The sequence below is a fragment of the Pipra filicauda genome, unplaced genomic scaffold, assembly GCF_003945595.2.
Source record: "Pipra filicauda isolate LSUMZ 115617 unplaced genomic scaffold, ASM394559v2 scaffold219_size1829416_pilon, whole genome shotgun sequence".
In the NCBI taxonomy this organism is placed as follows: Eukaryota; Metazoa; Chordata; class Aves; order Passeriformes; family Pipridae; genus Pipra; species Pipra filicauda.
Window position 1 is genome coordinate 1,268,458 of NW_024104331.1, and position 21,969 is coordinate 1,290,426.

At 47.4% G+C, this 21,969-nt stretch overlaps 1 protein-coding gene across 2 annotated transcripts; it reads right to left on the minus strand.

Moving 5' to 3' along the window:
• Positions 1-839: 839 nt before the first annotated feature.
• NIPAL3 (NIPA like domain containing 3) lies at positions 840-15,162 on the minus strand. 2 transcript variants are annotated; one of them, XM_039381263.1, is made up of 12 exons: positions 14,792-15,162; positions 13,378-13,761; positions 11,779-11,847; positions 11,519-11,690; positions 11,323-11,382; positions 10,568-10,689; positions 9,795-9,891; positions 8,566-8,701; positions 7,910-7,998; positions 6,644-6,707; positions 5,583-5,677; positions 840-4,938 (listed from the first exon to the last, which is right to left on the minus strand). In XM_039381263.1, exons 2-12 carry the CDS (start codon positions 13,474-13,476, stop codon positions 4,739-4,741), a joined length of 1,203 nt encoding a protein of 400 aa, XP_039237197.1. In that variant the 5' UTR covers positions 13,477-13,761; positions 14,792-15,162; the 3' UTR covers positions 840-4,738. The 2 variants fall into 2 exon arrangements, with proteins under 2 accessions (XP_039237197.1, XP_027595969.1); XM_027740168.2 differs by having other exon boundaries at positions 10,568-10,713; positions 14,792-15,160.
• Between the last annotated feature and the right edge of the window lie 6,807 nt (positions 15,163-21,969).

Sequence of the window (21,969 nt, forward strand, 5' to 3'; positions counted from 1 at the left end):
CCCTTAAATGATTGATGTCAACAAATTATTACCACATTTATCAGAAATTCTGGGGCTTGGGGAAGCTGCTTCTGCCAGCATTGTCCAGGGATTCAATCAAATGCAGCTCTTTAACACCAAAGCAGCTGAGGCTGCTCTTGGATAGTTTTTGGTTTTTTTTTTTTTCCCTTTGTGGTTTGGGACCCCAAGAGATACATTTAATTAAGAGTATCCTGAGGGTTATCCCTCTTATCCCCCTGGACTAAAACCCATCTGTTAAGTGTTAATTAAGTTGGCAAGCAGTCGATTAAGCTGCGTCCCCACTATTCTAAATTTATTTACGACTGTCTCTAGATCTCTAAATGGCAGTGAAGCTGCTCCTGCATCAAAGACATTGTGCCCTGGAGCTGAAGGATGACAACTCCTCCAGCAGAGCATTCCCAGCTTGTATCAGAGAGCTTGGCTGTCTCAAGAGAACAATTTCAGTAAAAAACTCATCAGTCAAGCCACCAATGATTTTGGGGTTGTGTCTCCCCAACTCCTTTAGATTATCCTTGGATCACATTTTCAAGCTCTTCTCCAAAATAATAAATGCTAATTTATTTTTTTTTAAGCCCTGTAAAACAAAGTTTTTTTAAGTAAATTGCCCAATTCCTACAGCTGACACCAAATACTTGGACAGTCATGTAAAGCTGCAGCCCCAAAACACATCAATCTGCATTTCATTTATGAGTGTCCTGTTAAAAAACAGACAGACAGGCCTTTCAATACACATTTTAGTAAAATAAATTCTGCCTTAACTTCTCTCAAGACATTTAGGGCCAATTAAAGCTATTCCCAGAGCACGGAGCAAGCCAGAATTCTATCAGTTTTACAACAACCTTTTATTCAAAGTTTCATTTTACCACAATCTTTTTATTGAAAGTTTCATTTCCAAAGGCCTCACCTAAAAGACAAACAGAATTAAATAGACATGCAACATTGCTTGTGAAAAATGCAGCAGTTATCCTGATAGTGCAATACTGTAAAGCTTGATTTATTTACACATTTTTATGTGAACGAGACAACACTGAAGGCAGGTCATTTTATACACTCAGCCAGCACAGGAGCTGTGCTGCACAGCATTAAATTACACATAAAATACACACTGAGAGTGTATTAAGTGCTCTGGTGCATTGAGAAGCCACACAGTGTGGAGGCAAAGAGATGTCAGTTCACACTGGATGAAGAAGCCAGAGACAGAGCCAAGGAGCTGTTCCACAGTTTAGTGAAGGAAACAGCTCCTGGTGCTGAAAAATCCTTCCCCTTTGGGAATCTGTGGGTGCTGTGCTGTGAGCAGGGCCCTGCCTCCCTGGGGGTCACACTGCAGGGCTGACATTCACATGTTAAAAATGTGCTGTGCCTCAGTTTTATTATTTTTCACTCTCCTTTAAACCTCCCTGTGCTGCTCAGCTGTAAATATTTGCTGCAATCCTGGGCATGGCCATTGTCACCTCAGACTAACAAATACTCAAAGTTCAGACCTGAAGGTACAAATACCTTCCCTGTTTCAGCTTCTCTGAACCAGAAGGGAGGTGAGGAGTTTAATTCAATCCTGAGCTCTACCCTGCCACTGTCAGAAAGAGCACAGGAGTCCTACAAGTCAGGTTTAAATAAGATCCTTGGCCTCTCAGGGCCCTGCTCGTGCCTTCTCAGCTGTAAGACTGGGCTAGAGAGCAGAAAATAAGATTTTTCGGAAGCCTGGGAGAAAAAGCAAGAAAGGCAGAAGTACATAATACAAAAAAAAAAACCCAAACCCCCCACATTTTAAAATTCAAGTGTTGAACACCAGCAGCAAACAGGAGTGAGGTGCAATCCATCAGTCCCACAATGCAACCCCTCCCTCAGTGCCTGGAGTTGAGGCCCAAGGAACACCTCAAGCTCTACTGATGTGGCAGGAGAATCAAAAATATTGTGATTTATGTGCTGTAGAAACAAGACACCACCTCCCCTGCACTCCTTTGCCAGGAAGTTTCCAAAGGCTGATAAGGGGAGTTTTTCCCTGTGGCTGCAGGTAAATGGAACTGTCATTATTAAGCAGAATTATTTGAACACACAGAGACTGTGTAAATAAAACATGGTTATGTAAAGCTTTGGAGCAAGACTCTTCTTTCAAAGATTCTAAAGGCAAAAGAGCCAAACCCACACAATGACACAAAAGCTCAATTTATGGCTGGAGGAAATTTCCCTCAGAGCAGAAGTGCTGACACACCTGAGGCTCTGTGCAGAGAGGAAGGTCAGGAGTCAGTCAGGGCTGGGGAAATTGGGGAGTTTACAGAAAAAGAAATCCCTGATTCAGGCCAGAGAGCAGCTTGCAGGAGAAGCACAAGGCAGGCAGAGCAGCTGTGTCCCCTGGCAGAGCACTCTGTGCCCACCTCTCAGGATGTCAGGGCCTGTGATGAGGACAAAAAAACCCCCAAACCAATCATTTATTGCTGCAAAGTCTGTGCTTGGTCACCTGCACTTTTTAAATGCTGAGAAACCACGTTCTGTTACACACAGGACCATCCTGAGACAGATGTCAACAGCAAAACATTTAGGCCCTTCTGATGAATTATTTTATACCACAGCAGCATCTGTAATAATTAAACACAGAGAATATTGCCACGTTAAGGGTGTTTGTAGCTGTCAGTGGTTTAGCACAGCCTGTTTTCAAGCTGTGTTCTGTGGTGGCAGAACTAATAGGTCAAAACAGCCACTGCCTGGTTGATTAAAAGGGAAGAGATAAGGAAAGGCAGCACTCCTGTGCCCTTCCCATTCAGCCTCCCTGCATGACTTCATTTGGCATTGTTAATGAACAAAAGCTGCCCATAAATTCACCATTGATTACCAGGATCCAAAGGCAGTAAATCAGTGTCACTGCAGCTCCAGCAGATGAATGAATGCTCTGGCAGCATCAGCCCATCAGCATCCTGATCTTGCTTAAACACAGAAAAGGATTGAGGGGAAAAGAAAAGCTGTTATTTCTCGAGGTTTCATAAAGCTGCAGTGTAGGGGATGCCACTGATAAGATCTGACTGGTGAAGAACTTCACCCAGGTAGGGCCCCTGGGCACCTCCTCTGTGCAGGGGGAAAGGTTTTAATTCTTCTAAGCTGCACAAAAATGCCAGAGCAAAAAGTATGTCCAGGTTAATTTAGTCTTCAGAGCTGACAAGGCAAATCTCTGCAAAAGAAGGGTTCTTTTGTCACACACAACAGCAAGAACCTGGAAAAACTCTGTACAAGTCAGTGGAGTTGCAGGGGATTTTTGGTAGTGGGAACAGAAACTGGCCATGAGTCAATTAAGACATAAAAATAAATAAAGGCAGAAAGAAACTGTCCCAAGTCCAGGATCCTCCCAAACACTTTGGTATTAGAGTAACCACTTAAAAATGCACAATTCCTTTCAAATACAGTCTTCCAAGGTCCTGGAGACACCTCACTGTGCTTACAGCCCAAGACACACCAAATAGACCTAAAATTGAGTTTCACAGAAAAAAAAAACCCAACTTTTAGAGAGGACAAGGATACCAAAGTGCCAGGATAACTTGCCTATACCAGTAAACGCTGTACTTTGTCCTTTTTCACTTGACAAGTCCCCCTTCTCCCCCCCTCCTGTCTATTCTCCCTCCATATCAGCTCCTGGCCATCTGTTGGAAGCTGGAAAGATAAATATCACAAGTACACAAAGCTCAGTTATTGTTACAGTCCTGTGCACACCTCTCTTTTCTCCTTAGGTCATCCATAAGAGTAGACAAGTATTTTCTTCCTTTTTTTAAAAGAAAAAAAAAAAAGGGGGGGAGGATCCCAGTTTATTAGACCCAGACTGAGCTTTTGAACTAAGGAATGTCACCACCTGTAAGTATTTGGGACCACTGAAGTTGGACATGCTGCCTCAAGCAGAACAAAAATAAACGTGATAAATAATTAAGACATCATGAAAAATTATATAAAATTCCCCACCAGATCCAGTCACATTATCCTCATTTCTCCTCGCCCTTGTACCTCTCTGCATCAGTTAATCCAACTTGAAGCTCCTGCCGTGGAACAGAAAACTGGCAAATAATCTTTGTTCTAAGCCGACATATAATCCAGTGGTGCTCTAAAAACAACTCACATCCTCAGTGCTTGTGTTCAACACCAGCCAGAGAACAGTTGTACAGGAAGTGCCCAAAAATTCGTGGTCTGAAGGAATCAAGCAGCTTGTTCACTCTGAGCAGTTCTGCTGCTCTAAAAGCACAGTAAGTTCCAGTGTTGGTGCTCGAAAACAATTCCATTTATTGCCGTGTTAAGTAAGTCAGTGGTCACACCAGACACGAGAGGATTTACAGCCTTCCTGCAAATCCATCACAGTCTCTACAAATGAAAGATTAAATCCTGCTCTTCTCTCTCTCTGTGAGCCACTCCTGAAAACTACTGGCTGGAGATAAACCCACTCCCAGCAGGACTAAAAATTGCACAGTCACTTCTCTTCCCACAGCATCTGCTCTCATCAGTTCCATGGTGCTGCACTCCCCATTTCACCCTTCCAGCCAGCACAATTCCATGCAGAACTGGGATTTACTCCTTTTCAACTTCACAGCTATAAAGAGTTGCTTATTTTAATAATCAGCCTGGAAAGTTCAGCTGGAGACGAGCTTTCAGCTCCGTCAGGGTTGGCTTTACACTTGCTTGTATTTTAATGGGTAAATAAATAAAAGGTCAGACTTCTGAGGATTCAAATCAGTCCTTTAAAGGTCACTCACTCCTTTTTGCTGTGCTCCAGCACCCGGTAGGGTGGGGCAGAGACTCCTTTGGAACCGTGTTGCTCCTGCACGATGGGCAGCGTGGCTGGAGTGTAAATCTCAGGCATGGTGTCGTTGTTCTCCAGGGCTCCGTAGGAAAAGGAAGCTTTGAGGTCAGGCTGGACTGCAATCCCTTTGTCATGCATGTTCTGCATGCCTGGAGAGAGCAGAGATTCAATGCTTAGGGACAAAAATGCATCTTTCCTGTGCTCTGTTAAATCAGTGAATTATCAGGTCTCCCTGTTTTCCAGCTCATCGGTTCCTCGAGTGTTAAATGAAAGACAGGATGGTTTTGTGCTCAGCACTGGAGCAGCTAATGGGGAAATGAGCTCCAAGGGAATGAGGGATGGCAGTCAGTTATCCATCAAGTGCTGCATAACTCTCACAGGGCTCACCAGAGAGTTTAGCTGTGCTTCCCAAAGGAAATTCCTGCTCCCCCTGGCCTCTGCCTCTTGCACTATCTCAGCCTTCCCCAGTAATCAGCTCTTCTTGCTGGACCAATCCCAATCCCAAGCATATGCTCAAAAACAGTTAAATCTCCCTGGAGAGCAGCCAACTGGACAAGGCTGTTCTGACAGGACAGGGACCCAGTGGCATCCCAGTGGCACATCATCATCCCCTGTCTGCTCTGTGCAAAACATGCACAAACCCTTCATGAGGCACAAAAAAACCAGAAGGAAAACCACAGGAAACACCACAACTCTCTGATCCCTCTGACACTGAACAGAGCCCAGAGCCTGAGCTCTCACTGGGAACCCAACACTCCCAAAGGGTGAGGAACCCCTGGATTTTTCCTGTTACCTGGCATGGCATCCATGGATATGTATGGTTCAAAGGGCACAGGCTTCTTCCTGTTTCTTGTGATCAGGAAAACACCCAGGAATGCTATGAGGCACCTGAGGGAGAAGAGTAACATTACTGAGATCACTGAAAAGGGAGGGCACACAATATTGCAAGTTGCTTTTCCAGGGTGCCTACTCTGTAGCTCCAGAGAGGATTCAGAGCTATGAAGTTCAAGAACTGCAAAGTCAGAATTCCAGAGCACTGTCCCAGCTGAGCCCCCTTCACCAGCACTGAAACCCACCCAGCACTCAGCACAATGTCCCCTTTTCCTTATCAAAACACAGGGAAATTTTTCATGTTAATTAATGAATTAACCTTGACTAACTGAAGGGGAAAGGCAGCATATCAACACTTGGTTTCCTTTGATGAAATTCCAGGATTTAGCAGCCTGACCTTTGAAAGGTTTCCTGTAGGTAAACACAGTAACAACCACTGATCTGGATTTTTCCAGTGGGTCCACAGAGGAAGGTGCAGTTCAAAACAATAATCTCCCAATTGTGTTTTTTTTTTCTTATCTAAAAGCCATTTCAGAATGTCCCCTGATTATGGAGAGCTAATTACATCAAGACACAGGAAATGTTCTACTGATCTACGTGCCCCAAGAACCAGACTCCAGAAGTCAGTCACAGTTCAGTGAAGGTGCAAAACCTCAAACAGATTCCCCAGAAATGGTTTTTTTTTAGTTATTCTACAGTTCTTCCAGACTCATGAGCAGGTAGCTCGAAAAGCAGCCCATATGACCCAACATCTGAGCTGATCTCCAGGACAGCCAGTAAAAGATTTAGTGATTAATGTTGTAATTGTGCATTACTGAGTGTTACACAACCTTTCTAGAGCTTCCAGCATCACCCAGACACGACACTGAGCTCTGCCAGAGAAAGTGTTTGCAGTCTGTCCTCCTCCAAGACAGTTTGTACCTCCAGCAGAGACATATTTTAAAATAGAGATGTATTTTTAAAGTTTGAGTCACATCAAGCAATACTGTCCAGTTTTCTCTCAAGGAAACTTGAAGCACTTACCCCAGTGCAAACATACATATATGGAGAACATCTTCACCCGTGAAGTCCAAGTAAAAAGTCGCTCCTTCAAAAGGAAATAAGTCATTACATCTTTCCCCCTCCAGTTACACCTCCAGCACTAATCCCTCCAGAAACCACATCAGACAAGCTCCCTATTTTTATAGTCAGCACCTTTGTTTTGTTAATGATCTCGAAATAGAAAAAGGTGGCCTGATTTCTGTTTTAACACAAAATTACTGACAAATCTTCTAAAGAGTTTCGCTCCCAAAATAACTCTACTGCTGTAACTGGATCTAACTGCAACAGGATACAAACTCTTGACCCCAAACAATAAGATCCAGCTCAAACCTCTCAAGATAAACAGCCTTGGTGTCCTGGGTGTCAGCAGGACACATGTTCTGGGTCCTACTCTTTGCATTTTTAACTGAAGTAAAGTAAATAAGCTGATGGATCTGAGAACCTGGGACATGACAGGAAATAAATACAAGGACAGAGTCTCTCATGACACTGAAGAGGAGCATTAAAAAGCCCTGTGCAATTTTTGGGGGAAGTTATTGCCCTCTGTTCCAAGCAGAGGAATAAACTACTCTGTACCCAGAGTATCCAGCACTGCCAGACAAATGCACTCTCTTGAGTGCTGGGGTTTGGTTTTTTCTGTGTTTGTTTCCCCCAGCTTTGCTCATGTGTTTAAGTGAGGAGAACAAAACCTTACAAAGGCTGTTCCCCAGGTCTGAGCCCCAGGGGTTGGAAATGCTCATCTTTGTTCCTGCAGACAAAGCTTTGCTACCGTGGGCAAGGGCTGAAACTGGAGAAATGCAGAAAGAAAAAAAGCCTCTTTTGAGCAGCTGCACTCTGGATACAACAACAAGACTATTGGGGAGAGATCCCAACACCTTTGAGCAGAGGAAGCAAACAGGTTTGTACACTGTGTGGCACATTTGAACAAAATCTAGATAAAATTCAACCAGGAGAAAACTGAGCTGTGTACTGAACTGCACATCTAAGATCACACATCACCCTGCATGGAATGAGTAGTAATAGTCTCAAATCTAAAGATCCCCTGCATTTTTAATAAAGTGACAGCACTTAACAGAAAATTTTAACACAGTCTAATGGGATAATTCATGTTTTTTGAAGGAAAAACCAAACAAAGATGACAAGAAAATACAAGTCATCATCTTGCTGAGTGTTCACCTTCCTCAGCTGGGAGTGAGGATTATTTTCCAAAATCTTTGGCCCTTCTTTTGGGAAGGTTTGTGCCCTTACCTGCTGAGATTGCTGCTGCTGTGGACAGGATGTAGCCAACACTGGCAATCTGAGCTGAGTCATAGAGCTGTGAGGCTTGAGCTAAAAACCTGCAACAGAGTCAGAGACAACACAGCTTCGTTTGCAGGGATACTCTTTTTGGAAACACCTTGCAGAAGTGATGCATAGATTTAGAAAATAAATCATTTTTCTCACTAAAGCAGCAGCAGCAGCATCCCTTGGAATGAGTGACCTCAGGGCCACTCACATTTTGAGAAGCTTTTTATCCCTGCTGCTACTGGGTTTTCATGTTATTGCAAGTGCAAAGAGGAAGAAAAAAAAAAGCTAAAACCAGACACATTTTCAACAACACTGATTCTACAGTTTGATTTTAGCCAGTGCACAGATAACTGGATCTGATTTACCACCATTTCATTCCTAAAATTGTGTTGCAAATGCTTGGATGATGTATATCCACATTTGGGATTAAAACTACTTGGCAGTGTCACTGCACGGAAAAAGCAAAGCCCACCATTACCCCAGGCTCCTGTGAGGTGGATTTGAGGACAGGTCACAGAAGAGAAGAATGGACAGTTTTAATCAGAGCTTTTTGGAAGGGTAACAAGCAGCCCAAACCACCAGAACAATGACAGACACACAAAGAGTGAAGGGCTTACGTGGCCTGGTAGATGGCTGTGGCAATCATACACACCAACATGATGTAGAATATGGGGGAGTCCAGCTGCAGGGCCCCTTGGATGGAGACAACAATCATCCCTGCCACAGCCTTCACAGTCACCACGGTCATGGAACCTGGGGAAGGTCATGGAAGTTCACCACACTCAGCTGGAGCACTGGCAGGAAGCTCCAAACAACCTACAGAAACCTGACCCCCCCTTTTCCAGGCCAAACGAGGGGAGCAAACTGCCCCTTTTAGCACCAGCCCTGCCAGTTTTATTCCCAACAACTTCAACAAGTCCCTGAACCTTTCTGTATCACAATCCCCATGTCTACAGAGCATTTACTGTTCCTTCTCCAAGTGCTGTCACATGATGGAAGGATACAAATCTTCATCTGGCTTGGTTAATAAAAGCCGAGGAAGTTTTCAAAGCAAGAATCAGAAAGAACCTTCTTCTCCCTCTTTTAAAAGCCATTCAGAATTAGTGTAGTTGCTTTGTCTGTAATTCACAGAGCCTTTGAGGTATCAGTGACTGAAATCCAGCCCCAAACAGTTCATTAAAAAAACCAAAAAACAAAGAAAAAAGAGTAAAAGACACTGCAGTGACTGAAGTTGCATAAATAGCAAACATTGAGGACTGAGACACTGCCTTGCTTTATTCACCCTTTTTAAAGTTTAATTGAGTAGAGTTTCTTTAAAAACAAACCCAGATTAATGTGGAGAAAGGTACCAGTGAAATGCTGCCCTTTCCACAGTCACTGCAGGATCCCAGGGTACACTTTAGGGATATATTTGACTCCAAGCCCAGAGACTCTCCCAGTTTCAACAGGGACACATTGGCAGGGCAAAGTATTTCTCATTCCCTTACCCTCACAGCAAATCTTCCCAGAGCCAAGAAGACTCTTGTAGGTCAAATCCTCTCTTTCCTCCACTGGACCAGCCCCATTTATTCACTGAATACCGTGCTTTGTGTGCACAGATTAAAATTAAAATTAAATAAATAACTTGCACTTTCTGTGCTTGGCAGATTATTCCTCCTTATGGGAAATAAGCCTTAATTGTTCAAAGGTCATTTGCAAAGATGTCCAGCATTTGTAGTAACAGTTCTGGAGCAGATTGGTGCATTTTATGGCATTAATTAGGTCAATATAATCCCCTAAATGCCAGAGATGCCTCAATTTACTGTAGTTTACTGTTTAAAGATCTTACCACTCCACATCAACTTACCCAGCAAAGCCACCAGCAGAAGAATAACTACAATGTAGTTTGCATTTTTCTCCTTGTAAAAATACAGCAGCAGGCAGAAAACAATGATCTCCACAAGCTACAAAAGACAGAAATGAGAATATTAAAAATGCAGATTAGATGGGGTTGGCAGTAAATGGGATTCTGAGCCAGACAAACACTGGAATTACACAATAGGGCAAATCAAAGGAAAATGGGGATCCCCCACAATTATAGAATAAATTTAGCATGATCTTAGAATCACTTAAATGAGCTATTCAGTGGCTTCTTGCAGAACAGGAAACATGGGACACTTTAGACATTATATTTATGGTAAAGCAGCAGATCAAATAATCCTGACTGAATATTCCCATCAGGGATCTCAGCCTGCTTTCTGTAATGAGGTTCTGTAAGTGATCCCTGAAGCACAAGTCTCAGTTAATGGCCAAGTTCCTCTCAAATATAAAATGACAGATTTCATAAGATTTTCAGTGAGAAAGTAATGGCTCCAGTGAGAAAGTCAGTGTAGAAAAAGCCCAGCTGCAAGCACAGTAACTTCCAAATTAAATATCTCTTAAGTCCTAACAGAATAATTCAGAGAAGGAACGGGAGAGTTCTAAGCTGTGCTTGTGCCTGACACCTGGAAAAGCTGCCAGAGGTTCATCAGTGAGTACAAGGAATGTTGGCAGCAACCATAAGGAAAAATAATGCTTGAAAGGAAACTCCCAAAGCAGGCACATTGAGAAAACCATCCCCCATTTCCTGGGCCACCTTACCATGTAGAGCAGGAATGGCCAGCTCACTAAGTGCCTGGTGATGTTTTCTGCTGTCATCTTCTCGTGGCTGTTGGGTCCAAATGTCACCAGCAGGTAAGTCCCCACAACTGCCAAACCACAGCCTACAAAGGACAGGACGTAACGTCCTTGCAGCCAGGACAGGAGAGAGAGGGCAGAGTTAAGGAGTTGGGTGGGGGTGCGTGGAATTAACACCACACCTGACCATCCTGAACATTCCTGGGGGTGACTCAGTGCCCCCACTTCCAAAATATCAGAGCCATCAAGCCCTGGGCAGTGGGTGTGTGGGAGCTGGGACAAACAGCTGATCCCAGAGAGGATCTGCTAAACAAACAGAGCTACAGATCTGTATGGGGGGCTTCTCCTGCCCTGCACGGCCCTTTTCCTAGGAAATGCAGGGATGAATGCCCCAGTTCTGCAAACACTGATTTCCCTGGGCCTCAGATTTAGGGCTGCAGCTTCATCCTGGAGAGCCAGGATCCTCAAATCCTGCAACTCCTTGAATTTCTAAGATCTGGGAGATTCAGGTGATTTGGCACAAGTCTGAGAAAAAAATATCCATCTTTAACCAACAGTGGATGAGATGACACCTTTATTCCAACAGATACCATGGAGATCTTGCCATCCCTCTAATAATAATATAAAATAATGAAAGTATAATTCTTGAGAGGCCATGCTATGTGTGTTGAATGGCTTGTAAACAGAGAGGAAAACCGAAAAGGAATTGTAGAACTTACTCAAAAATTCCTTGGGCTTCCATTTTTCTTTAATAAATATAATCCCTATGATTGCACTAGCTATAAAAAAAAAAAAAAAAAAAAAAAAAAAAAAAAAAAAAAAAAAAAAAAAAAAAAAAAAAAAAGGAAAGAGAAACAGTGAGTTGTGGGATCAACCAGGAATGTGACACTGGAACACACTCAGATTCCTCCTTACCTATGACAGACACTGCACTGAGTGGCACAATCAGGGAGAGAGGAGCAAAGGCATAGGAGGAAAACACTCCCAGTTCTCCCAGCACCAGCAGGAGGAACCCACACCACCAGGTCTTGGTTTTGAAGTAGGCCCTGGGGTCTTTGGAGCCTGCCAGCCTGATGTGGCTGTACTTCTGGAAAAGAGAAGGGAACAGAAGCCAAGCAGGTTGGTCGTGGTGGATGTTTTTGGTGCAGGATGAATGTTTGCTTCAGGACACTCACCTGCAGGTTGAGTGCAATGCTGCTGACAAGGTGCCCAAAAATAGCCAGTAATGCCCCAATCAAGTTCTCCTGTAAAAACAAAGGGAACACACAGGCATTCAGTTCAGCCAAGGGACTGGGAGGTTTTTTTGCACACTCTGGAAGAAAGACTTTTAAAACTGTTCCTGAATCATAGCATAGTTTGGGTTGGAAAGGACCTCTGAAGGTCATCTAGTCCAACACCCACCTGTCAATAAAATCTGTTTATCTTCCTCCCTTTCTGCTGATCTGGGGCAATCCAGAGAAGTCCCTGAGTCCCAAAGCTGTGAACTCAGGTGAAAACCCCTAACAGCCACTTTCTCCAAGAGACTTCAGGGGAGGAAGATAAAGCCAAACACAATCACCCTGTCACTCATTCCCTTTGAGAAAACTCCTTTCATGAGGATGTTTATTGTCCTGGAATTCCACAGGATGGATCAGGAACCTATTTTGCTCTTCTCCACTTGTAACAGCTGCTGGCTCACTCAGTAATTCAGCCCATCTGATGAGGCAGCTCAATTGTCACAGATTTTATGCTGTTTATATGAACCAGTTATTCCAAAAGTCACTGGTAACAGCTCCCAGCAGACTCCCAGCTCCTTCTGCACTGGCATTCCCAGCTCAGCAATAATTCCCACGATCTATAAAGGTGGAATTTGAAATAAAACAGGATGTAAAGCAGGTTGAGTCACAAAGGACATGTGGAGTAGGAGTGAGGAGCCTGAGGCTAAGCCAGGTCTTTTAGCATTTGTGTGCTCCCAACAACTACCTAAATCTCACCAGATGTCTTTAGCACTGTTCATTCAGTGCTGGTGTCCAAAATACAGTCCAGTCCCCCCTTGGACTGATTTGGGATAACCCAGCTCACGTTCACATCCCTCCCTGCACAGTGAATGTATTAATCTTGATTTTCTCATACACAGTAAAACAAGAACTCTCAGATCTCAAGTGGAACAAAAATCTCCTCATCGGGATGTACAAAAATCAGACTCACCCAGAACCACCTGGGAGATCCCCCCCCACACAGTGAAGGTGGCACAAGGATGTCACTGTGTGATCAGAGTTTTCTGGGCTGTGAGAGCCACAGGTCAACAGCAGTTGGGTCAGCAAGGACCCAGGACTGTGGGCTCTGAGTACTTTGTCCAGCAAAAAAACCACAACCCTTCTTGCTGAGGTTTTCTGAGCACCTTCAGAACCAGAGATTCAGAGGAAGCTGAGCTGGGAACAGCCCTGGAGAACACATCCCATCCCAAGTGCAGGCTCTGCATGGCTGTGGGCTGACCCACCTGCAGTTCAAGCCCTTGAATACACAGCAAACCAGAACAACCTGGCAGAATTTACTGCACTTAAACACCTTCAGACACCCACATCTTTTAACTGCCAGCCCTTCCTTCACTTTGGCTGCTCTGCAGACACAGACTTTCTCTTTCTTTCTCTCACTATACACAGCATGTAACACCCAGAAGTGGCTGGATACAAAGGCAGAGCACTTTCTGCAAAGAGTAACCCAAACAGAGCAGCATTATCAGCTCAATCCAACAGTCAGAGCCTTCTAGGGATGGACTGGGGTGGGAATCTGACCTTGTAGGAGAAGGAGTCTGTGTGTGGCTGCACAGAAACCGCTGCTGTGGCCAAGGGGAGCTGCTGGAGTTGCAGATTTGGGCTGTTGCCTCCTTCCATTTTGGTTCTTTGGAGTGTTTGCTTTTCAGCCTCTCTGATGCTGGAACTTCTCTTTAAAGACGAGACGTGGACCTTGCTGGAACCAGCTTTTGGTACCTCTCCTTCCCATCCATCCTGTTTCCTTGGCCAAGCAACAATTAGTTCAATGAAGTACAGATTCTCTGCAGCCTGTCAGTGCTTTCCTTCCCCACCAGCCCACACTGGGATAGAACAGACAGAAGGGCAGATGAGCCACTATTTCCACCAGTCAGTGGGGCAGCAGGGTTATATTCCTCCAAGGTGACACTAAGGGAAAAAAAAAAGAATAATAATAAAAAAAGAATTAGACCAAATTAAATCAGTGGTCCAAAATCCTGCAGTGAAATCCTGCTGAAGGTTAGGCCACAGAAAAAAAAACACCCCTGGAAACAAACTCTCAGCAGAGAAAGCAGATTTTAAATGTCTTCTTACAAACCTGGACAGAAACTCCTACAGACTTGGCTTTACAAGAGCTCTGAGCTGGCTGGGCCCCAGGGGTGACACACTCAGCTGGCATTTAACAGCACCACAAAGTCTCTGAAGTCCTGCAAGAGCTGCTTTTCATTCTCCTCCTGCCTGTACCCCTGGGGTTTGTTGAGGACCAGCAGTACATGAGTCACCCCATCCCCACGTGCTGGGGATGACAGAGCTGCTCCCAGAGGTCATCCCAGTGCAATCCCTGTGAGCAGTGGGGAGCCGGAATTCCTCGGAGCCGGAATTCCCCGGAGTCAAACTCATCGTAAGTGTCTGGCAAGCACCACAGAGAGTCTCTGTCTGAGCTCCCTGCACACCGTGATGGCTCCTTCTCCCTCGGGGAGCACCGGCATCACCCCTGCCTGGTATGGAAGGAGATGCAGGTTTACAGACAGAGAGGGGGTGATCCCCACCCGTGACACGTCCTCAGGCCATCAGACCCCCGGGAATGGTGCAGACTGAGCATCCCAGCCCGGGACCCTGGAAAGTGAGGCAGCAGGACCGCCCCGTGCTGGGCTGGGCACCGCAACCCCCCTGAGCCCACCCTGGTGCCTTTAACCCGCCCCGAGCCTCCAGCGCGGGGGGAACAGGGGCAGCACCTCAGTCCGGGCAGGAAACGGCAAAAAACCCCGTTGTGAGGGGAGGTGGGGGGCAAACCCCCCTCCCGGTGTGAGCGAACCCCCAGCGCAGAGCCCGGGTCGGGCAGGGGGTGACCCCACACACCCTCGGGCCGGGCCGCCCTGCCCAGCCCAGCCCCGGGTTGTTCCCCACCGAACCCTGCGGAGTCCCGGGCACTCCGGGACGGGACGGCCCCGCCACTCACCTGTCCCTGACCTGTCCCTCAGGTGCGGCCCGTCCTTCCCCCGCCGCCCCCGGCCTCGGCCACAACTCCGGGTCCCGGTCAGCGCCGCGGGCCGTCCCCGCCCGGCTCCTCCGATTGGCCGCCAAGGCTGTCAATCCACGTCCGGGCCACAGCTGTGCGCGAGGATTGGCTGCGGCGCGGGGGCGGGACTCGGCCCAGCCAATGGGCGCAGAGCTATGAAGGGCCAGGCGGAAGGAGCCGCGTTCTGCCGCTCGGTTGGGGCGGGGAGGCCCCGCGGGCCCCTCCCGGGGCTCCGGGGGAGCTTCCCGGTCCAGGGCTGCACGGACAGGCAGGGGCCCCCGCCCTGCCCCGGTGGGGCCCGTCCCTCCCGCAGTGGGTCCGGTGGCGCAGCCACAGCCGCCTTAAGGCGCATGCGCGAAGCTCCTCCGCCGAGCCACCTTAAACCAGCCGCGGCGGCTCTGAGAGCTCGCCTGTGATTGGGCGCCTGCTTCCGTTCCCAAAGTAAAGGGCGCGGTGATTGGAGGAGAGCGGGGCCGGAGGTTGTCACGGCAACGGGGTGTCCGTGGTCCCTCCGCGCCGGCCCCGCCGGGGGACGGGGATGGGCCGGGGATGCACCGGCAGGTACCGGGAGGTACCGGCGGGTACCGACCCTACACCTCACCGGGGCGGGGCAATGGGGTGTGCGCGGTGCTCCCCGCGCTGCCTCAGTCGCTCGGGTACCGCCGCTCCCAGCGGCGCCCTTCCCGGCATTCACCGCGGCGCGTCACCTGGGCGGGGCGCGGCCCCGACCGGACTTCCGGTGTCGCCTCCCGGGGCCCACCTGGGGTCCCGCTTGGGGCTTCTCCCGAGGCTTCACCTGAGGCTTCACCGGAGGCTTCACCGGACCTCTCTGTCTCCTGAGCCATCGCCCCGTGTGCTGGCAGCTCTCAGGCTGCCCTGTCCCATCTCTGTCAAACCAGCCCTTCAGCCCCTGCCCTGCAACCCCTGAGTGCCTGGGACTGGTTTTAGAACCAAAAATCCCGGTGCCACACTGAGCAGGGACACTGGAATGGGATCTGAACTGGATTCCTGCCTTCCCACGGGTGCTCAGGGATGTCCCGGAGGGCGAGGCACGTGAAGCACAAAAGCAACTCTTGGTGACATGTCCCCAAAATAAACAGCACTTACAGCACAGCTGGGGAGTAAAAGCCCCAACCACGTGAAGGTTTTTCACTCAAGGCACAGCAGAGGGTCCATTAATGGAACAAATGAAATGATACCTGATACTATTTATATCCACAGCAGGTTAGAGCTGTTTGAGGTCCTAAATTTCTCTCCTTGGGGTCAAATCAGGACAAGGGACTAAGAAATGCCATCAAATGTGCCCTGTGGCACTGCCCAGCTCCTCGTCCCACCACCTCCCCTGTCCCAGCAGCGACTCAAACCTCTGCCCTGCAGTTGCAGGGCTCAGCTGAAGGCCTGTGCTGTCCTTGGGCACAATCCTACTTATATTTCCATGGATTGGAAGGGACATTAAAGATCATCCACCTTCCACTATCCCAGGTTGTTCCAACCTGGCCTTTGGACACTTCCAGGGATGGGGCAGCCACGGCTTCTCTGGGCAGGATCTGGGGTATTCAGCATCTCCCCTCAGCTTTCCAGTTTGGGGAGGGTCATCCCCGTGGTTGTTCAAGTCCCTGACTCACTAAATGAGGACAATCTGCAAAAGTGATTTAGAGCACTGAGTCACAGCCCATTCAGCAGCAGCAGAGCTTCCAAGGGCTCTTTATCCTCCCACTCCCCCCTCAATTTGCTTCTTAAATAAAACAGGGAAATGAAATGCAGAAGTGACTGCTGATTTCCTGGCTGGAATACTGTGCTAATGTTAGATTTGCCTTTCTGTTGCACCTCCCATTTAAAATGAAAGCTGGGCTTGGATTTGCATTTTCCTGTATCTCCATATTAAGAATCTCATCATCATTAGCTGTTCCTTTGGGGTTTCAAGATTTCCTCCAGTCCTTACAAACACCATAGGAAAGTGAGCTCAAACTAGGGGGAGAAAAGGGATTTAAGTCTCAGTCAAAGAGATTTCAGTATAACCAAGTGAGCAACAAAAATGTTTGAAGTTTAAGCCTTTGTTTGGAGTTTTTTTTGCCACTGATAATGATCCTGGTTTGTAACAAGAAAGCAACTAAGTTAAGGTCGTTAAATTTGTAATCACAGCTGATAACAGGATGAGAAAAACGGTAATTCAATCATTTTTGTTCATTTGTGCCATCTCCCCGTCTCCCACCCACCCACACAATCACACACACGTTGCGTTTTTTCAGGAGCACATTCAAAGAAATCGGTGGAGTTAATGTTTGTGCGCTGACAGCACAAGGTAACCCCTCCTATCTTTTGCTCTCCTTCCCGCTGATCCCCGATTTTCAGGAATTCCCTGGGCACAGCTCTGTCTCACCAGCAGAGGGAAGCAGAAAGACACTTTCAAACCCCCGCGATTCCCCAGCCTGCCCTCGCCCGGGTTCCTTTTCAAGTCCAGCCAAGACTCACAGGTGCCAAGGGCCTCCTGGGCTTTCTGGATCCACCTTTCAAGCTACTTCCTCAGCTGGTGGAAGGAGGATGCCCTTCCACGGCCTCCTGCTGTCTGGTGACTACGTGGTAACCCCAGAACTCCAAAAATCACGTACATTAAGAATTTCTGAAACTTTGCACCGGGTATGTAAAGCAGGTGAATCAAGGAAGTGTGTTTGACATCTTCCCTCTTTCTTCTTCTGCCTTTGGCATCTCCTCTTTCTTCTCCTTCCTTTGATCTCTTCCCCCTTGCTTGTCTCTCCCATCTCAGTGATATCAGGAGTGTTTTATCTCCGGATGGAACAACAGCAATCAAGGATGGAAAGGACAAAAGATGAGGGAAAATGATCAAGGTGGAGAAGTTGCTTCAGTCCCTTCTGCAGGCGCCGTCAGTCTGCCTGGTCAGCTTCCAGCAGTTCCAGGTGACCTGGTGCTGAGCTGTGACTAAAAGAGAAGAGGCAGAGTCTGGAGGCAGCTTCTCAAAGCACTCCCTTCCCTTTGAGAATTTCCTGCTTGAAGGGCAGAGCGGGCAGGGAGCCAAACCACAAGCTACACAAGGGCTTGGCTGGTTCCTTCGTGGGCTTTATCCCTGGAGAAAGGTTCCTGCAGCAGCTTGGGGAGGGGAAGCGTTGGATCCATTAACACCAGGCCTTTTGGGGGCTGCTGACTTAGTTCCCTCCACCAAAAGCACTTGGCTGTGTCCTCTCCAGCACGAGCCATTCCAGAGCACATTCCTTTAGTCAAGGATAGATGCCAGGACACGGAGTTTACCCACTGGTAATTTAGGCAACGTAAGGAGCTTATTTGCTTCTCCCTCTCTGACCTAGAACACCCAACAGGTGAGTTGACCCACTTTTGTAGCTCTGCCAGTTTAGCCCTGTTTTCTCCCACCCAGGGGGCAAAGGGGGAAGCTGTTTCTGGGGGATTTACCTCTCAGCACAGTGGCCCTTGTGTTACCAAAACACAGTTCCAGGCGTTCTGAGGGCACTTTGAGGTGCAGCCACTTTAGCAAGAGGTAAAAAAATCCTCCAAGGGTGTGTAGATGCCTAATCTCCAATTACTTCCAGCAGCACTGAGGTGATGATGGACATGCCAAACCCAGAGCTGGATGCACTGGATGGGAGAAGGGCTCTGTGGCTGCTTCCCTGACACGTGCTGTCCTGGAAGGTGCTAATCAAGAACGTGCTGCCAGAGCAGTAACTCCCCTTGTGGGGCAGGGCTGGGCATGGAGCTGCATCCCAGCCTCAGCAGGCTGGTCAGCAGGAGCAGCCAAGCCTGCCAACACCAGGGAACGGAGCTTGCAGATGCAGTTTTTTATCAGCTGCTGTGGAAACCTGCTGCAATTTTAATAGCCAGTTCCAGCACACTGGGCTGCTCTTGCTTCCCTCAGCACAAGCCTCCTGTCCAGGGTGGAGAACCTCAGGCACGTGGCAGGGCTCCCACACGGCAGGGCTGGGAGCCCACGACCAGGGGCAGGGGCTGTTCTGCTCCTGGGGGTTGATAAGGAATAGCTGGCTCAGGATCCCTGCTCCTCACACCACAGCCAGAAACCTCCCCCTGTCACTTTGGCTTAAAGGGAAGCACAGCCCTGCAGAAACTTCCCAGTTGTATCACACACCTCAAACTTTGGTCTGTCCTGAAGAATTTTTCCTACAAAGAAAAATTAAAGTGGGAAGGATTATTCGTGTCCACCTGCTTGGTAAGTGGCATTTTTACCAGAAGGGCTGAATCCACAGGAATTGTGCATGCACATGAGAACTGGAGGCTGGTTCCTCGGGATCTGACTCCTTGCAAAGCTCTTCCAGCTTTCATGGAGGTGGCACATATTTGGGGTTTATTATTTTTAGCACTGTTACACTTGTCCGTGCACGCAGCAGGAACAGCTCAGGAAAACAGCCTGGGAAGTGATTTGCCTGTGATGTCACCATAAATCAGCACCTTCTCCAGCAGGAGCACTGCCTGCCCACCCCCAGCTCCTCTTCCCTTCAGAATTTTGCAAGAGCAAGCAGAGCAGGAGCCTCCATTCCTCTCCCTGCCATCCATTCCTGGTTGTTTCCTAAGGGGCATCAAGTCATTCCAGAGCTGCTGCTGCTGTGGATACCAGCACAGGTCCTGCCTGGATGATGTTTTTAATCAACCCCTTGCTCATCCTATGCAGGCTTCCATTTTCCCCCTTTGAACCCTGCACCATCCTGGTTGATCCTGCAAAACCTTCCACACAGTTAAATCCCCTCATCCATGAGTGCAATAATGCCCAAACTACTTTATCCTCTCCTCTCAACTGCACTTTTCCTTGTTCTCCAGTCCCAGGCATCCTGTTCTCCCTCCCTCACTGTCACACACGTGCTGTTTTGGGGAGGGGGCATCAGATCCCTGCCAGAATCCAACTCTCAAGCCTTCAGAACAGGAGCTAAGTCCCTTCCAGAACATTTTCCCTTGGCAACTGGCAGACAAGACAATTAATGAAGTCCACAGGATGCTCTTAAAGATCAGGAACTCCAGTTCTCCCCATCCTCCACATTGGAATAATTTCATATCTACATTAGTACAAAGCTGCTGCTTTTACCCTGCATGATCCCAGACCTTCCAAGCCCCACTTTTTTTTTCTGGGATTGGCAGACAAGGGCATCCAGCACTTCATGGGACCAGGTCTGAGAAGCTGAGACAGGTTGGGATTTATTTGGCTCTATAAATAGAATCCTGCCCAGTCCTCTTTTTGAAAAGCCCAGGAAGAGAAGGGAGGCAGGAAAGGTGTGGTACTGCAAATAATGCCTTCTGCCCACATGCTGAATTAATTAGGCCCAACTCAGATGTTACAGTGAGATTTTACATCTGCCTTGGCTCCCAGTCTGTACAAACTGCCATGTAAACAGAGAGAAATTTGATCCTCTTCATGCCCAGAAATATCCAACTTTCCATGCAACATGGAGACTTGCATTAAAGGATTATAATTTTGAAATTATGAAGACACAGTGAAAACCAAAACCTAAAATTCATGTGACTTGGAGAACAATAGAAGAAATACAATAATACCATCAGTGATGGTGCTGGTACATCTTCAGCTGGGATGTTGTGTTTAGTTCTGGCCACACTAACCCAGAAAGGCAATGGCACAAATAGACTTAATTTATAGATAAGAGATATTAGAGTCCCTGTAAAGACTGAAAACATTGAAGATGTTTAATTTAGAGAGAAGGCAAATGAGGTGTATGTGAGATAACTGAGAAAAGTGAAATAATGAGCTTCTCCCACACCATATAAACCAGAGGGATACCAGCATAAACTTAAACCCCAGTAAATTTAAACTTGAAAGAAGGAAGTAATTGCACAAACAATGTTCATTCTCCATGTGTAAACTGGGATGATCATTTACCATGAAAGCTGTTGGGAGCAACAGGTAGAGAAATAAAATAGTAATTAATAGTAGTTTGTTTGTGGAACTCAAAATAAGCAAAGTTTAAAAATTGTTTATATACATATGGACACGTATGGACTGGATGGACCATTGTTGTGTTCTCAGAGTAATTCCTATAAAAATTGGTTTGTCTTGGCCTGTGAAGGATGAAAAGCAGGGATATACTGGAACCATCCCATTACCATTGATGGTCCAGGTGGGATCTTTCCCCTGCCCTAACAACATCCCCCCTGCCTGGGTGGGTTAGAGGGGGAGCTCAAGGCAGGTCAGAGTCACATCTTCAGCAGGTCCTGCCTTTGAGGTTCACCCCCAGAGCTCTGTGCCCACGTGCTGGCCCTGCCCGTGGAGCTGTGCCAGCTCCTGTCAGCGAGGACCTGCCTTGGGGTTCAGTTCCTCAAGTCCTGCTGATTCACCCTTGTGCAAGGCACTGAACTGTCCTGTGCCTGCTGCTCCCCACCCCTGCCAGGCTCCACAGGGGTGCTGCCAGCTCTAACCCCCAGCAGTTCAGTGTTCTCAGACAGGGGAGCTGTCAATGAGGCACAGTGTTATTAATTAGGTGGTTCATAGTGACACTCACGCTGCTCGTGGACTCACCCGTCCCTTCCATGGTGTCTTGCTGGATCTGTCACTGCTTTGGGGTTGTTTTGTTATTTTAGAAGGAGTTTTTCCTCCCTTTGTGCACAGCAGCTGCTTCCCAGTGATTTGTCCCCTTTCAAACTCGGTGCAGACACATCCCTGTGCTGAGGCAGAGCCTGTTCACTCTCTGATATCTGATGACTCTGCAGAGCTGTTTGAGGCAGGGTGAAGACACAACTTAATCAGCTTAATAAGCTGCCACTCATCAGCTGAGACATCTTAACTGGCTGCATGCATGCTCTTGAAGCAATTCATGCTTTTACAGTCATTTGACACAGCTGAAACATCAGCAGGGGTGTCTTACCTCACAGTTTGGGTGTGCAAAGAACACACGTCGAGGTACCAGGCTCAGCTGACAGGGGATAATCCTGTTTGCTCACACAGCCCTTACACTGAGACTGTGAACTTTCTTACAATGACTCACTCTGGCTGAGCACCTGCCCCAGCATGTTCTGAGTTGATTAAACTGGTTTGCAGGCCATAATTATTTTCTATATCACAGTATAATGGCTTCGCATCGTATTAATTTTAACATTGTAAGAATTTGCTCCTGGGAACGGCCTTCTTGAATTAA

Bases quoted from the DNA above. Each gene is read 5' to 3' on its own strand.
- NIPAL3 (XM_027740168.2), bottom strand. From the start codon at position 13,476: ATGGAAGGAGGCAACAGCCCAAATCTGCAACTCCAGCAGCTCCCCTTG. The intron at 11,383-11,518 runs GTAAGGAGGAAT...TTTTTTTTATAG, and splicing joins CAGTGCAGTGTCTGTCATAG to CTAGTGCAATCATAGGGATT. The intron at 4,939-5,582 runs GTAACAGGAAAA...TGCTCTCTCCAG, and splicing joins ATCCATGGATGCCATGCCAG to GCATGCAGAACATGCATGAC.